Genomic DNA, 17,597 nt, shown 5'->3' on the forward strand with positions numbered 1-17,597 from the left:
GCGTCGCTTTTAACGTACAGAACCCCGGGCTGATGAGGGGGGCTCTCTAAGCGTCAATTCACCGTGGCACAGGCACAATCATCGAGGGCAAAGTCATCGGGGAAAAATAATTACAATCGGTCGCCTAGTAAGCGCCCACCACCGTGTCGCATACTCCACCAATTCCCGCGTCTCTCCCTACCCATCCAAGCTGTCATACCCTACCACCACCACCACCACCACCCCCTATATGGCCACCCCCGTGTCCCGGAACCACTTCACATATTCGCGGTTCGCCGATCCTGTACAAAATCCTAGCCCCGTCGTTATACGTTCGCGCTCTTTATTATTACGTTTTTCTTTCTTTCTTGTCTTCGTTTCATTCTTTTTTTTTTTTTTGTTTCAATAACGACGTACTGCCAGAGTCAAAGGTCTGGGGGTTCGAACTCGCGGGCTGTCTGCGAGGCGACTCGATCGGCGGAACAACAATACCAACGGGTCTTCTCTCTCAATTTCGAGACGCGTAACCGATTCAAGATCGAACACGGCTCGACGAGCCTCGAATAATCGGAACACACACGAGCACGATACCAGGCGCCCGTCCCATAAATTCGATATAATGACGACACTAATGATTCCGCGGCAGACGAGCCCGCCATTGTGATAATTATCGCGTGTAGGTGTTATTTGAAAAGAAACCATTACTCCAGATGGAGTTGGACCGGGACACAACGCATTAGAATTCTACAGGATGATCGAATGGGTTTCTCGATTAGTGTACAGTACGGTATAAAGGTGCCACTGACTTAGACAGAAGGCAACGGGATTCAATGAAACCCGGAGAGAAGTTCGTGAACTAAAACGACGGTTTAAGGTGGTCGGGGGAAGAAGGCTGTCCAATGTTCTCTCTAATTCAGAGAGCCGCTAAGGAGGCTGATCTATAAATAGTCAGCTGAACACAGACGGACCGGACTAACACCCAAAAAACGGGCATCGGGATGATCGGCCAAGGAATGTTCACCCCTTGCTGCCGAAGCTCGTGTGAACTCGATCAGAGGTGGAACTTTGTGACTCCTACGCGAGCGGAATAATCGTAATGAGCTACTGATTTAAAAATTTTCCAACATTCTAGCGCCTGACATGTGCAGTATTACAAATATTTCAACATCTTAGTAACACTTTGATGGCGGTTGACGTATTAGTACGTCTTTCTTAAATAAAAACTAGAATAGTAAGAAATAGGGAACAAACGCTTTTCCTGAAAACATAAGGAAAACATGGAATATCGTATCAGAAGAATCAGTGTAATTTACAAGATACGAGAGATTAATTGATCCTCAAAACTATTAACCGACTCTATCATCAGTATTAACTGAAGCATTATAACGGGAACGGGAGGATACAATGAGACCGATTAAAGCTAATATCGCTAAAGCATCCTGTTCTCCTAGGTTCGAAATTAGCCGTCTCTAGTTGTGGAAACAAACACCATAGTTTAATCTATCAAACACCAAAGCAATCTAACGTGTATTTTCAGTTCTAAAGCAATAAAATCGTTACCCCCTAGTCTCCCTCTCCCAATAACGGTAATTTCACGCACTACTAATTGCAGAAAAGAGGAAGTCTCAATAAAATCAGTGTACTCCGGGCCTCCCGTGTTTCTCAGATTCAGGGCCTCGTTAGGATTATTAGCCCAAATGGTATTCCCAACACGTTCCGGGGAAACTCCCGGGGCCGACGTATATACGAACGTCCGGGAACATTTTCTTTATCCGGTCCATCGGCGTTCCCGTTTTCTCGCGTCGCCGCTCCGAGTACTCGAGAGGCCGAGACGGACCGCCCCGGCACTCTTTCTCTCCGAACCGAACCGACCAGGCTGTTGCATACATATTTATCGACTACAAAACGTAGATGACCGGCTGGTAGTTCCCGTATATCTACATAACAACCGAAGTTGGTGCGTTCTATTCTAGATTCATAACTATTAATACTAATGTCTGCGGGTCTGGGGATGGCGGCGGCTTCTTGGCCGGCGCGATGACCATTTCTATCTCTCATCAATGGTACATTCAAACACGGGCAAACATGAATTTATCAACGGGGGAGCGTGGCAAACGTCGTCAGACACGGTGTTGTGTATATGCACGCCTAAATTTTTTTCGAACTGCGTGTACGGGTGCGTTCAAACGTTCTGCGGCTTGGATTAGTACAGTGGGGAAAGTTTAGCGAGGAAAAGAACGTTAGTGAAAAAATTTGGAAAGTGAACTGGTGGAGTGGATTTGACGACTTTTGTGAACTCTGAAGACTGCTTCTGTCTAGTGAGGTGATCAGAATCATTTTGGAAGGTGTGTATAACAATGAATCGCTCAATTGGATTTGTTAAACAGTGTGAAATCTATTGGGTACCGTGGATAGTAGCCACGTAATGTTATCCGATGGCCGAGGGCAATTAGGTGAGGGATCAGTTATCGTTACGTGGAAATCACGGATACATTTAAATCCATCTGTTTGGTCGACGATGGAACTAGCATTGCAAGTACAGACTGTATTCCTACAAATTGCAGAAATATATTTCTGTACAAGCAAAAAAAAGAACTGTCGACTATAGTCGACGATGATCCTGGAAGAGTTAATCGGCAATTTTCTTCGAAAAATTTATCATTAAGTACTGATTACAAGTACCACCAAAAAGTACAGAAAGAACTACAGAGTTTGATTCAAGTTATTGCAACGACTAGAAACTACGAGAATTAAAGAAAAAAAATAATAGAAACTATTGAAATTACTGGTACAGTGCAAAACTGTTACGCCGATCCGAATCTTCCTGCGTTTATCACAACTAATTAGTATTCGCGTTTATGTAGGTAATGAAGTTAAAACTACAGGGGCGATTAAATCGTTCACGCAGAACGATAAAAAGCCGGGGCGCGATGGGCGTGTACGTAATAAAAGAAAAGCGTAATTACGCTGGATACCGCATGAAAGAGAAACACGCAGATCGACGGCGGCGGCGGCGGCGGCGCAAGAAAGGAAACGACGGGCGTGTTTCTTTCGTTCAACGTTTCATCGCGGCCGAGTTATTTAGAGCGCGATTATGTACCCCGATGATTCATATTTCAATTTTCTCTTTGCTAACTAACCGGCGATTGAAGACAAGCACGGCTCTCGATTACTCTAATCATGTGATTCTCTCCGCTGGTACATGTATACGCACGTTATCTTATCTCGTTGCACACAATACCGTTCGGACGATAATGCTGGTGCACATATTTCGTGCCGGCGGATCTTGAATTTGCGCGAGACATTCCCCAGCGACGATCCAGAGGAAAGTGATACATACTCGGTAGATATTAAAGTATAGAAGAATAGGTCGGAAGAATGGATGAAATTGAGGAAGAATAAGTGGATGCATAAGTTTGAAGGCATAGGAGAACGAAGTTTACGAAGCTATGTAAGAAAAGAATGTGTTACAGATCTGACGGAAATAGTCGCGACTATAAAAAGCATTAATTCACAAAAGTTTTCGGAAACAGAAGACCACGAGGTCGAGAAAGAAAGTTCAAAGGAAACGAGCGTTGAACTTAGGCGCGGTGTGCACGCGCGCGCGTTGGCAAATTTTTCATTATCTTCCGCCATAATCTATTTACAGAAAAGATTTAAAGCTGGGACGTGCAGCACTCCCAGTACGGGGTTACTGAATTCATTATTCCTTGAAAAATATTAACTTTGCTCAACCCCCCGTCCGCCATCTTTTTTCCTCCCGTGGCCTTCTTTCTCTTGAGAAAAAGAGAAACGTAAACTCGTGCACGGTGGGCACGATAAAACTCTTTTCCTCTCCCTTTCTCCCTCAGCCTGCACATTTCGCGGATATTTCTTCTTTTCCCCGCGGATTATTTCGTGTTTTCTTGATAAGGTTATATACACATTTACGTAGGCTGTCTACCGTTACGCGCAATTATAGACAACGATATATCAGCGATATATCTTTGGAAACGTCTTGCTCGGTGAGCAATAATTAACCGAATTAAATAATTGCCGTTGCACTATACTTCCAAGTCATATTTCAAGCACGATACACGTTTCGAGGTATAACGTCGCTACCGCTGTCGCAATGAAATTTACGCGACACCAAGAATAACCATCGTTTGAAATAGAATCTTGTTGTCATTGGTTCCCACCAGCCGATATTCTAATCCCCGCGAAAATTAAATCGGCGAAACGAGTGTCTTCCAGGTCGCGGGCGTAGCCTCGTATACTCGCCCCGAAGATCCGCGATGACGTTTTAAAGCGAGCTTGTCAGCTGTATCCCTTTCGACGTTTACACATATACATATGTGTATGTATATTTCAGAAAAATTCGGGACGTAGCGACGAAAAATGTAAGATTTCCCGTAAATTTATTCTCCGCTTGTACCGTACCGCAGGGTGTATAAAATTAGCGTATCGCCAAAAAGACGTACCGGGTGGGTTCTACGCCGATCGCGTAAATAAATTGAACCGATGAGAGGCCACCGGCTACATACCAATCCTGTAGGCACACGGTGTCCGGGGCTAACTATACTTGAAGCTCTTCCGTGACCGCGAGAGAGCGAAATATATACCAAAGTCGCCAGGAATGGAGCAAAGAGCGTATGCGTCTGCTATAGAGGGGACGAACAGTAAATCTGTCTCATCGTTTGGCACGCTCGTGTTCACCACCTCGAATGAATTATTTACTTATCAATTATTAAGCGCGAGAACCCGCGTGTTACCGTTTAAAGATTTATGCTCGCGAGAAATTGTCTCTTGCGTTTTCACGCGGACCGTTTCATAATTCCCCCCCCCCCACACACGCGCGCGCGTGCCACACGTATTTATGACATTTTAGCCCGCGCGGTTTCAAGGTTGTACGTGTGCTATATTGAAATTATTTTACGGCCAGGCCTACTGCAGTATAGCCTACGTAGAGTGGAATTGAAACGCGATCCTTGGAATAATTAGAGGGTCACTAATTCGTGTAATTTTAAGCGGTCTCGGCTGAACCGGTACTGGGTATCGCTACGATGTACACCTAGCGCTTGGGGACCTTCCCTCGCTGTGTCTCCGATAGTTCTCCCACCTAGTGCACTCCTTTACATGCCATTTTCTGCCCACGTACAATTTACGGAATCGTTCCTTGGACCTCACTCGTGAACCGATGATACAGTACATTTATTGTATAAATGGAATAACTTCCATGTTTCACTATACCTAGGTACCCATAGCTAATAGACAAACAATTATCTATCACTCGGATGTCCTTGAACGAATCTTCGTAAGTAGGCACTTGTCACAAACATTCTCTATCTACCAATCAGGTATAATTAACTATGATTCACTCGATCGTTCGGAGATCTCAGAGCTACTGAACTGCCAATCCCTAAAATAAGAAACATGATAGTCTCCCGGATTAATGTTTCTCAACGTTCGGCTTCGTTAGAGACTAAACCAAAGTGCTAATGCATTGAAATAACTATCACAGTAGTCAGTTCTTTCAACAACGACGGATTATTTCGAATCAGGCAAAGAGTAGAGGATAGAACGTGGATCCGACGTTGTACAGCAGTTTCGTTCCGCGCGGATTCTTTCGTCGACTTCCCGGAATAGGAGGAAAATGGAACGTAGAGTCAAGTATATGTATACCCACACGTCGTACACAGAGCCGAGCAGTAAATCCATCGCGTCGTTCGGTATGTAAATCGCTTATCGCTTCGAGTGGACCACTCGGTATAATTAGGTAGGTAGGTAGCTAGGTAAGTAAGTATAGGTAGATAGGAATGGCATCATGCGCTCGGACATGTATCCACACACCGCGCCGTCTAACGGCGAGGAGGACGGGAGAAGCAGGCCTCGCGGAATTAGGCTCTTCCGTTGTTTCTATTACAAAATAGACGGCACGATATTGCGGGGCATCGCTGCCCGCGGCTAATCTCCTATATGCATTCTTTCTCGTCACGCGCGATACGCCGTCCACGATATGATTATCGCCGTAATGTTTCTTCAGGTCCTCGGGAACAGGTGAAAGGGGAACTAGTCGCGCAGATTGATTTCCGATCGATAGCAAACAACGCTAATAAACTATCTTCCCGTATATCGATACTAATTAGAAAACAACAATTGGAAAAATAGCTTCTAGATAACATCTAACACACGATATATATCCTCCAATTGACACGTGTATCGGAACCTGAACGACTCGTGACAAGGACCAGAAGATCGACTTCCAGACCATCACGATGAACTCGCGACCTCTACCGCAATAGCTGCCAATAAAAATCGCGTAGAACTTGGAGAGCACTCGTTTCCCCAAAAATCCGGTGAAAATACCGATAAATCCACGAAACTACGGGCGAGAGGGAGGGCCACCACGCAAGCCAACGGGCCGACCCGAAAATTGGCACGGAAGGGGACATCGTCGCTCTAAATTATTCTCTTAAAGTGTATCCACCAATAATTTAATACGCGTAGTTCGAGCCGGCCCGTCCGACGAATTTATAGCATAAATAACACGGTACATCCACCGGGACAGATATCATTAATTCCCAATGACGGGGGGTGAGGGGGGGGAGGGGCTGGTGGGGGATAGAAGAGGTGAAGAGGACCTGCTCAACGGCGCATCGGGGAGGGAATGCGCTCTTGGTTTCCCGTTGGCGATTCGTCGCGATAAAAGCCAACAAATCATCCGATCCAAGATGTATCCGTAACCATTAATCCGCGGCTCACGCATCCTATCCAGCTACTTAACGGCACTGGGTGAGTGCAACGAATGTCATCCTCTGCAGCCCCATGCACCGTGCGTACCGCGATGCAGGCCGGTCACGTGAGACGACAGGAAGCTACCAATCGTCTTGCACGATTATCCCGGTCACCCTCTTTCCCCGCTACCACCGACGGAGAGAGAGGAGGGGTGGTGAAGGGGTTAGGGGAAGAGAAGAGAGATCGTGCATCGTGCAGCGTGCACGTGCGTGTGGCTCGCGCCCGTGTGCGTCGGCCCGGGCATCAGGGACAGCGTTAAATAGGATTCGCGAGCGGACAACCGTCGCGTATCTCCTAGCCGCAAAACGACTCACGCGCGCACGGTCCGCGCCGTATCGTCGTGACGTGCCTTCTCCGTGTCCCCCCGCCGAACCAACACACGTACGCATCACTGATCATCGTACGCGAATTTATACATACGTGCATGATTTTTTATACATATGCGCAGAGAAATACGCGACGGGTTCAGTGTGACTACCCAGGAAAAATATTTCATCTATAACTTAGGGAGGAAAGAGGTATTAAAACTGAAAAAAAGCACTAAATTTTTATTTTATTGCATTTCACTCTATAAAGGGCAATTTATCATATTAGTGCCCTATTGTGTGTTGAGTTTTGAATGTATGTACTAGATCTGTTGGTGAACGTACCAAAATATTAAAAAATTTCAAAATAGTATCATGTCTAGTACGAAAGTACTAGTGATGGTCAGACTGAACGGGTTCGCGCAACGTCGGGAGTTTGCGAGCAGTAAACCGCGCCACACATTATCATAAATGCCCCCGCGCGCTGGAGAGCCCGTCCCACGCGTAAATCTGTTTCGCAAATTGCGCGAGTGGGATTATGTCATCTTCCTACAGCCTCTTTCTACCGCGCACTACTCCTGTGACACGAGCGTATGTCCTCTTCCACCCTCCCCGCGAGAACCATGACGCGCGTGACCCGTCGAAACAGAACGCCGAGATGTGTCCTTCGAACTGAACCTGGAATTGTCGAATCGATCCTTGTGATCTTTACAGGATCAATAGAGGAACGGTGTTTGATTGTGAATTGTACTTCGTGTTGTTTAGCGGTAACAATATTTCGCTCTCGAGGCATCAAATCTTGAGGGCTTTGTGTGATAGATAATCAAAAGTAGAGACTGAAATTTTGAGATAACTTCGTTGTATCTTTTAATCTTGAGGATTCGGTATGATAGATGGTATGGTAGACTGAGATTTTGAGAAGAGTTCGACGATTTAAAGACACTGATGACTACGATCATTTCTAGACAATATTTGCAGAGGATTTTCAATGTTTAAGACAATTCCCCGCTTTGCGTTTCTGAGGACAGTGGTAGAAACAGAGAATCGGAACGCAGCGCTGGATACGATCGCTAAATGTTTCGCGACGACGACGGTTGTGAAATCGGGGAGAAACGAAGCAGGTAAATAATCGGACGGTTGTATAACGAGCGCATGGTGCACTTATCTGCAGTAAAACAGCATTGTGCAAACAATAGTAGACACAGATAACGAGACGATGCAGAAAGCAGTGCTACGGAGAACGTCTTTTCTTCAAAATAAGTTTTTCTTTTTTTTCCTTCTACGCTGACCTGCATTCCGATGCTACCACCTATTGCACGCGGTAAAACAATGAATATCATGGAAAATAGAACAAACCTTGTAGGGTGTGTCGGTTCACAAATTAGGAATTTTTATGCCGCCCTCGCGCCAGCCGATGAAGAAACACATTTGTAGCTTCTGTACGGTCGAACTTTCGAACGCCAAAATGAACCGCATAGAAAGCTCAAGTTTATCCAGTTTTGCGGTTTTCGTCGATCTGGACTATCGAAACGGATCTCGAACCAGCGGAACGAGATCGGAGTCACTGGATTCACACGCGTTTTCACAGACTCGATATTCAAAGTAATTGTCCTCGGAACCAATTGTGCACTCGCGGTGAACGACGCGAGAAGAAGACGATCCTTTGTCGATCAACGAGAAATCGAGATTCGAGGAAAACACCTAGCCCAGGCTCGCAGTCTTCACCCAAGTTTCTTCAGACTCTTTGAACAACGCGTAGACGGTGTCGCGAAACTGATAAGCCAACTCCGGCTGTGAGGAATTTAAAGTGTATCGCGTGGGTATCACGAAGGGAATTGTGCTTCTTCGATTGGATGCAACGATGCGACATCGCCGTCGCTGATTCACACACAACCAGGTATATAGATCCCGCGAACCATAGTCTACGGAGGTGAAAACGGAAATAAACAGGCACGATCGAATTTTCCGTGTCTTTATAGAAAGTGAGTGATATCGATAAGCGACACGGCACGGAACTGGATAGAAGTAGTTTCTTAATTGTTTCGTCGCGGCCCGTAAACAACGGTACAGTTTGATTATCGGCGACGGTGGCCAATTAGAATCGGCGAAGATAAGACGGTTTAGGTGCCCCAGTCGTTTTTCCAGGCCGCTGGAGGTTATTTATTCCCGTACTGAATGTAGCCCTTATCAGTCGCGAGATGATATCGTCAACCGTCTGGCTCTCGGTGACACGCTTGTACGATTCGTAAATACACTCGCATCGTTTCCACGTTTCGACAAACCAAGAAAGATATCGAATTAGTATTTCGTCGTTTCATCATCCATAGCTCGTCGATTCCGCGAACCCATTAATTGATACTCCTTGCGCGAACGGTTCGTATTACACCGCGAACTTCTCGGGGATCATCAAAGGGAACCTGGATTCGACGAAGAAAGAGTTAACCCAGACCAAGTCACAGGCGAGTCCCCGCTCCGCTTATAAATACACTTCCACGCGAAAACAACTCTTCGTTAGCTTTGACTCGTTTAAATTAGATTCGGGTACTCCGGTTGGACGTGTTACGTAACCATTCAGAGACTTGACAATCTATACGTTATGAGGAAGACGGTCTAGTGTCGAGACTCTAGACACTCTAGACGGAAGAAGCTGTATGGGCGTTCTCGAAGCTTGTACGCGAAAGAGGAACGAAAGATTTCTCTTCCCTGTAAGAAACCGATCGGTGAAATGTCCTCGTTCGAAAATACATCATTATAGAAGACGCCTGATTTTATATTTCAAACCTTCCCATCAACTACATTACTACAATCACGTTCGCTCGAGATTTGTTCAGATTTAAGACGGTCCTTAATGGAATCACGATTCCTCCGGATCCTGACGGCTACATAATATTCGCTAAAGTGTATAATATTAGATACACAGTTAAAGCCTTTTTTTAGACGTACTCAGAACTTGTCAGCTTGATGGGGAATAATGGTGATTTAACTAACACGGAGAGCGGTCGTTCTTCAGAGTACAACCGTGACGAACTTGCGTCGTTCTATCGAATGACTGAAGTTGGATGGGACGATTATCGTCGAAAATATATCTGAGAAAAAAAAATCGAGGAAGCAATCATGGGTAAGGATTCGTTTCTATGGAAATGACGAGGCTGCGGGGTTCGTTGATAATTCGCATTGAAATCGCAGATGAACACTCCGATAACACAGCGCATCGACGACTGTTTGCGGATCCCTCTTTGTGTCCCCCTTCCCACCCCCCTTCGTCCTTCACACGAGCTTTCGTCGCGATCCACACGGCAGTGTGTACGCGAATCTGCCCTGGTAATTGATTCATGATAGAACCGCGAATTCAAACAAGACCGATCTACATTTCGATGCGCCGTCGCTCGCAGTTCACTACGGATCGCGATGTCGCTCTATTATGTCACGCCCGGTGGCCGTTGCAACGAGATACATCGTAACCAATGCGGCATGGTCTGGCGATGATCGACTCTTTTCACTGCCGCGACACAACCGCTCTGGACCAAGGTTTCCAAATGACGACAGAGAGGTACGAGGATTCTAGGAATATCCTTTGTTGTTTCGAATATTGTAGACACTATCTGAGAGTTTTGTATCTGTATTTACGACGAGTAAATATTTGGTTATTTCATAAATGTTTGTGAATTGTGATCTCATGTTCATTAGCGGATCATATTCAGAATATTGTCACGAGCACAATAACTGATCTTCCATCTTTGTAGATTAACATTGGAACTACTTTACACTACATAAACGTACATCTATGTTTATCGGATCGATAAAGATAAGAAACTTATGAGAATGTACAAATTTATAAATTAACTAATTTCTTCACTTTTATATTGCAATAAAAGCTATGAAAGAACTGAGAAAATGAATTGTTGTAACATTTTAATCATCGTTATAAGAGTATAATAACCAGTCACTTCAACTGCTTTGGTAGTTCTAGTGTAAAAATACACTTAAAGAATACTTGTGTCAGATGTTAATTGTAAATCACGTTATACCGAACTAACTTTGGAAAAGAAAAGCTAAAAGTGTACGTGACTCTAGCTAATAAAAGCACAAGTAATCCACGAGTAATTCTACATGAAATGATCGCAGTTCCTGCTATAGCTTGGATTTTCATTACGATACTACATAACTGTTTCGAAGTCACTTTAAATACTCTCAATCGTCGTCCCGTCGGCTCCGTACTCGTCTGCCGAAAACGTCCACGATCTCCATGCATTTCGTTCTAATATTCTTCTGTCCAGTAGTATTTATTGTTCCCAGAAAAATTTCTCCGATTGTATCCCGATTTCACTGGACCGATCAAAACGTCATCCAATGGAGAGAGAGTGGATTCGAACTACAAGACAGTAGATGCAGACGATTATTGCGGTTTATATCGGGGGCGGTGCAACCGTGGACGTCCCCCTTTGTGTACAAATCTGCGTAATAATTGATACGCGATGGGATCACGAGCTCAAACACGGATGGTTTTAATACGCAGACCGCTCTCAATGTCCAGCGTCGTGCTGTTGAATCTCTATTATAGTGGAGGAGCGCGGGCTGCAAACGAGGTTGCATCGGGTAACGCGACCAATGCGGAACGAGTGGATAATGATCGGCTTTTTTCCCCGTGCCCATACCCCCGCGAATCGTTCCTCGGCCTGTGTCCCATAGGGAACCCGAGGCGACCTTTGTGCGGTGCGATTCCGCGAACTTTCGACCTCCTACCAAGCGATCGCGTCGATCATCAAGCATTCTCCCCCTTTTCTTTTCGACGAAAAAAACTATGAAATTTTGTATGATCCTATAGAAACATTGCGACAAATGGTATTTTGACTGGAAGAAATCGTGAATCCCTTTTCGTAGAGTCAATAACACTGATCGGTAATATATTGATTTTATTGTGATCTTACATGATCGTTATTATTGTCGGTTTTTCCCCTTTTATACCCACGTAAAAATCCTCAATATACAGCAGTTTTCGATAAGGATCATTCACGGAAATTAAACGACAGAGATGATTCCTTTCCGTAACACCGAACGACCTGAATTCGCCGTGTCGAAAACGATTCCGTTTTCGAATTGATAGCCTGACGGGCCACGGAATAATTCATGACCGCGGGGCATACCTGGGAAATTGTCGTCGAGGCGACTCCATGATCTTGTTATAACGAGTCGCCTCGTGCAAACCGTCGGTACATCACAATCGCAGGATGATAATTTAATGTAACGACGCGCGTTAGCGCGACCGATCGCAAATGAACGACCCCCCGGCTCGACGCGGACGGCGGTTCCCGTGTTAACCCGCTCGGCCCTACGAGAACAACCGTGGGGTCATATTTGACACGGAGCAGTCACGGATCGGCAAATCATCGAATCATCGGGCGGTACTCGACAACGTAACAAGTCAACAGGCGGTCGTTATGTATATTGGCGTATACTTGCCGCAGTTACGGCGTCGATTCCTGTTTCTATTGACAAATACTCCATGACGCGGCATGGAGGAGGGAGGCGATGATGCATTGCCGTACACGCGGCCGCGGAATGACATGGAATGCGTATAATCCAGACAAAATGAACCAACCTCTAGGAATTCGAACCGCTTGTCATCGACGCGAACGCGTTCGTGTCATAACCAATACGCTGAACACTCCCATCTACACTGTGATCGAGGCAATTAATAGAGTCACTGACAAATAGTGTATCAATCCCCCGAGTGGCTAGCTACGAAACATCACAGATTCGTTCAAAGAAAAACACTCTAATTTGTCTCTATGGATTGTTGCTTCGGATGGTATAGTTTGAGAACTACAACCATCTAACCTTAGTAACCCTTTAACTCGATGAGCTAATCTAGTCGTTACGGTTCTTCTAGCATCTAACAAAGATAAAGTTTCTGAGACATGAACGGAGTAAATCGAAAATCATCGCGAGACAAGTACCAGAAGGTGGTATAGGAACACTTATCGAAACATTTATATTCTTAGTGTCAAAATAAGGTAGAAGTGGCACGTCACTGCCCTACGCAATGGATAGACGAAGACTCGATGCTTCTAAAGAGGAGGTTAAAAAAAAAAAAAAGAAATACTAAAATCGAGTGGTCGCGACGAATTGAAGAATCGACGACGACAATGCCGAGTGGCGTTGAAGTGGCTGTGACGGATGATAGGCGGCACGAGGATCGACTGGCGGTTCGCGAAAGTGGCGTAGGAGCAGTCACGATACACAACGTGTAACAATGGAGCCAATATCTGTAGAAAGGTGGGTGCTCGTAACGTGCACACTCGACGCGCTGGAAACAAATGTCGTGCCTATGCGTGACAACCCTTATTGCGGGCGACTGGGGTGCCAGGGTGGAGGTGGTTGGTGTGTTTGTGAGCTGCGTGTTTATTGCTCGACCTGGCAATAATAACTGGTTATTATTCATTAGCCCGGTCGCACCGTGTTCCCGAACGCACGAATGTCGCGCTCGGCAGTCACCAACACGAATCGACGCGAATCCCTCTTTCCTCTCTCTCTTCTTTTTGTTTTCCCGGGGTTCCTCTCGAGCCGTCGAGGACACGACGATTCGTGAAATATCGCGCAGCGAGCTCACCCCTTTCTCGGGACAGGGGGCTCTAAAAAAAAAAAAAAAAGAAAAGCGTCACGTTATAAACTACCGGAGCACGTACTCCACCTCCGAAAGATCCATAGGAAATCTGTAACCTTCTCGACCATTACCGTACACACGAATAATCGATTTATCGCGAGTGCGTGGAACAAACTGTAACAGTGCACGATGCAGTTAACGATGAAAGAAGGTCCTGGCTACTGATCTCGTTCGTCCACACCTAACGCAAAGTATACCATTCGTATACGATCGAATCCCAGAACAATCTATCGACATCCCGAACACACGATTACGTACAAGAATGCATTACAGGCTTGTACGTTCTTAGTAACGATACGGGGTGAAAAGGGAAAATACGTGTGTACATATACATGTATATACGTGTATGTAGAAAGGCTAGTACGTCGCAAACCTGGAGCATGAATAAGCCAACGGGCAAAGGTGTGGTTCCCAGGCGTCCACGGTAGGAAATCGCTCACCGGGGAAGAAAGATGGAGAACAGAAGCCAGGAGCGAACCAAGACGTGATTAATATAAAAGTGGGCGGAGCCTGGTCTGGCCGGAAGTAGCCGAAGAGGGATGCTGTGCCGTGCCAAGCAAGCGCGAAAACGGGGGTTATAGTGGCGGAACTGTGTGTTGGTACACTGTACCGTATGTATCTTCATCCTAGACGGGCTGCATACACACACACACACACACACACTGAGATTCACAGCCGCGCCCGGGTACGTACGCGCATACGTATGTATAATGCGTGTGTGTAGATCGGCTGCGTTTGAAGTGTCAGAAGAGGTGAGAAGATGGACGAACGAGGAGTGGGAGAGGGAGCTTTGATGGCGGGGATGATGCTACGAAATATACACCGCGATTGACAAGTAACACCCTTCGACCAGATCTGGACACGTTCGGCGGAGCAACGAGGAAGGCGTGACGACGGAGTCTCGAATCGTTGCCAGGTAATGCCTCTGTGTGTTCGATCGTCGTCGACGGTCCGTCGGTGCCGCGCACTTAGACACCACAAAGTATAACACGTCGAATCGATTCGACGAGGATGAAAAGCGGATCAGAACCGAAAACACGTGTCGGACATATTCGAGCACTTAGCCAGACGTCGACGTCGAGATTCGCGGACCTCCAGCCTCGAGGAGGATACCGATCGTACCGGAGCCACACGGCAACCTGTTTTACCGTGGCCGTCAGAGGGTCGTCTTCACCATTGAATTTGGACGATATCTTTGACCAGCCGAAAGGGACCAGAAAGCAGATGGGGCTCCCATGGAGGGCAACCTTGAGGAAAGACTGGAAGACACGAAAAAGGAGGGAAGACGGGCAGGAGAACGGGGGGTGGTTGATTGGCGAATATGGGGATCGAAGGGAACCAAGCGATCCACCAAGGGGGTTTCGGTGACGCGGGGGGTGCAAGGGTTGACGCGCGGGGGTGGCCAACCCCACCTACTTCTTTAACGCCCCCAAGTAGGGTAGGACCGCCTCCGTCTCTGCGTTGTTCCACCTACTACACCCCGGGACTTCTGCAGTCTCATACCTATACCACCCCCGTACACCAGCATCCTCCCGTAGCTACCTCTACACACCCATTGACTATATCCTTCGGAGAAAAATCGCCTCTATTCCCAGGTAACACGGGCCGTTTCTCGATTGAAGCATAACTGCCATTACCAGACGAGTACACCCGCGATGCTGCCTCCGATCTTTTTTCGGCGTATGCTTTCGATAAATAGAATGACAATAATGTTACTGGAGAAGTAAATGTTTCTTTCTGTCAGGTAAATTAAACGTGTATCTTTACTGCTATCTGTAAGTTGGCAAAGCAACGCTCTGGAGCCACGGAAGGGTTGGCTGTCACCGTCCTACGCATTTAGACTGAAATTGAGTGTGTTTCTCTGCATTTATTAATGATGAGCACGAACGAAACAAATGACCGAGATTACTGTTTACAGAAACGAAATATTCAACGGCAAGCTGTTGAAATAGCCGAGCCAATAACATAATGATTCATATCGTAGTATTATATCATTCGAAACTCCAGTCAAAGCAGCCGTGGCCACTGCCAAGATTATTTTTAGGAAAAATGCGTTTTGCCGGAAAGATTTCTGTACTAAGGCAGGTACGCATTTAGTTACTCGAACGTAGTTAATCTTGGAACTGTGTAGCGAGATTTATTTGACCAACCATTCCGCTTGTCCGGTCCACCTATTTGTCTTGTCAGGATCGTTAAAGTGTCATTTCCACGAATATCACTCGGCTAGCTCAACGTAAGATCAATCAGAAAATCGCCAAATCAACGAACATTTATGTATATTATAACGAGACTTCTTGCGACGCTCCTAAACACCGAGACACAATAATAAAAAAAACACGAGACCCGTTGAAACACACGAAATTTCCATCGACCTCTATTCGTTCGTTAGTCGCGAAGAATGATCGATGCCACCCCGTGAATCGTTTCGTTTACGCCAAAAATTGATAACATCCATTTTCGTCTTCTCCCTATTTCCATAATGACCCAGTTCCACCGATCAAGATACGTGTACCTTGTCGCGTAAAATGAAATCGTAATCCCAACTATTTCCGTACTAAATATCGTATCTATTTCTGATCCCCTCGGTGTCCCACACCGGAGCGGGGGTAAATATTACAACCGGAAATTGATCCATGAGATTATAACACCGGTTCGGTTCTACAAGTGTCCATGTAACCCCTGATATTTCTACACCAGGTTCTATATATTCGTGCAATAAATTGTCACGGTAAAACCGCGAACCGATTCGAGTCGAAGAACAAACAGAAAAAACCAACGAATACGAATGATTGGAGAAATTAAGAATACAAAACAACAAGCGACTGGTGCGTAGGTTGCGTGCAAAAGGGACTCTTGATGATGGCACGTGGCGATCATCATTGAGTAAGAGGAACGCAAAGAACGGTGAATGAAGCAAGCGGCGGAGAATGATGAGACAAAGAGACAAACTTAAATAGCGAGAAGAAGAGTAAGAGAGAAAGAGAGAGAGGGGGGAGAGAGAGAATGCGTGACGCGTGGATGCAACCGATACGATCGTGGCTCGAGCAATGACAGACAGACAGGCAGGCAGGCAGGCAGGCAGTCAATCAGGCATCGAGTGTCATAAGCAGTGCAGAAGACGGAACAAGTGTTGCAGGGAGGTGGTGGTGTTGTAAGTCTCTACCTGGACGGGTCTCCAGCGTGGTTCCAGCATGTCCCGCTTCCTCCTCGACGTCTCGTTCGTGGCTGTCGCTTGTTCCTCCGTCCTTCTCTTCGTAAGAGTATTGTTCTCGGACGAAACGAAACGGAGACACACGACCCGTTTCTTGTCTCTCCTCTATCTTCCACGGTCTTCGTCCTCGTGATTCCGTACCTTTCCTTCCTCTCTATCGTCTTCACCCCTCCCTCCCCCTCGAGATCTCTGTCCCTCTGCCACCTCTCTACCTTTCTCCGTCTCCCCCCTCCACACCCAGTCCTTCTCCACCCCCTTCTTCGTTTCTTCCTTTCTCCTCCCTTTCTCTCTCTTTCCCCTTCTTTGTTTCTCCTTCCTTTCCTATCTATCCGTCTATAATATCTATTCAATCTGTATCCTTCTCTCTTTCTCTCTCTCTCTCTTCCCCTGTTCCGTGTGAAAAGATTCGACACCTCCGCGTGCGCGCCACGTGTCTCTCCTCCGGTTGCTAGAGTCACGATATCCCGATTCTCTCTGTTATCGCGGCTTGACTGTCCCGCGCGCGGCAACCGACGGGATTGTGCAACGGTGGCGGCGCGGTTTCTACCGGCAAAGGAAGGGCGATAGGTGTCGGCTTGGTCCGAAGAACGGTGGCTGCGTAGTGGTATTTTTGTTGGGAAGGGTTGGAGGATGGTGTATATATATGTATATATATATATATAGA

At 46.3% G+C, this 17,597-nt stretch overlaps 1 protein-coding gene across 1 annotated transcript in view; it reads right to left on the minus strand.

The window, feature by feature from the left end:
• LOC107185489 (forkhead box protein P2) overlaps positions 1–17,154 on the minus strand; it is a 221,562-nt gene extending 204,408 nt beyond the window's left edge. The window contains exon 1 of the mRNA XM_015573178.1: positions 16,886–17,154. Coding sequence (XP_015428664.1) covers positions 16,886–16,915 — 30 coding nt within the window. The 5' untranslated portion in view covers positions 16,916–17,154. The remainder of the gene's footprint in view (positions 1–16,885) is intronic.
• Between the last annotated feature and the right edge of the window lie 443 nt (positions 17,155–17,597).

The sequence above is a fragment of the Dufourea novaeangliae genome, unplaced genomic scaffold, assembly GCF_001272555.1.
Source record: "Dufourea novaeangliae isolate 0120121106 unplaced genomic scaffold, ASM127255v1 scaffold57, whole genome shotgun sequence".
NCBI classification, from domain to species: domain Eukaryota; kingdom Metazoa; phylum Arthropoda; class Insecta; order Hymenoptera; family Halictidae; genus Dufourea; species Dufourea novaeangliae.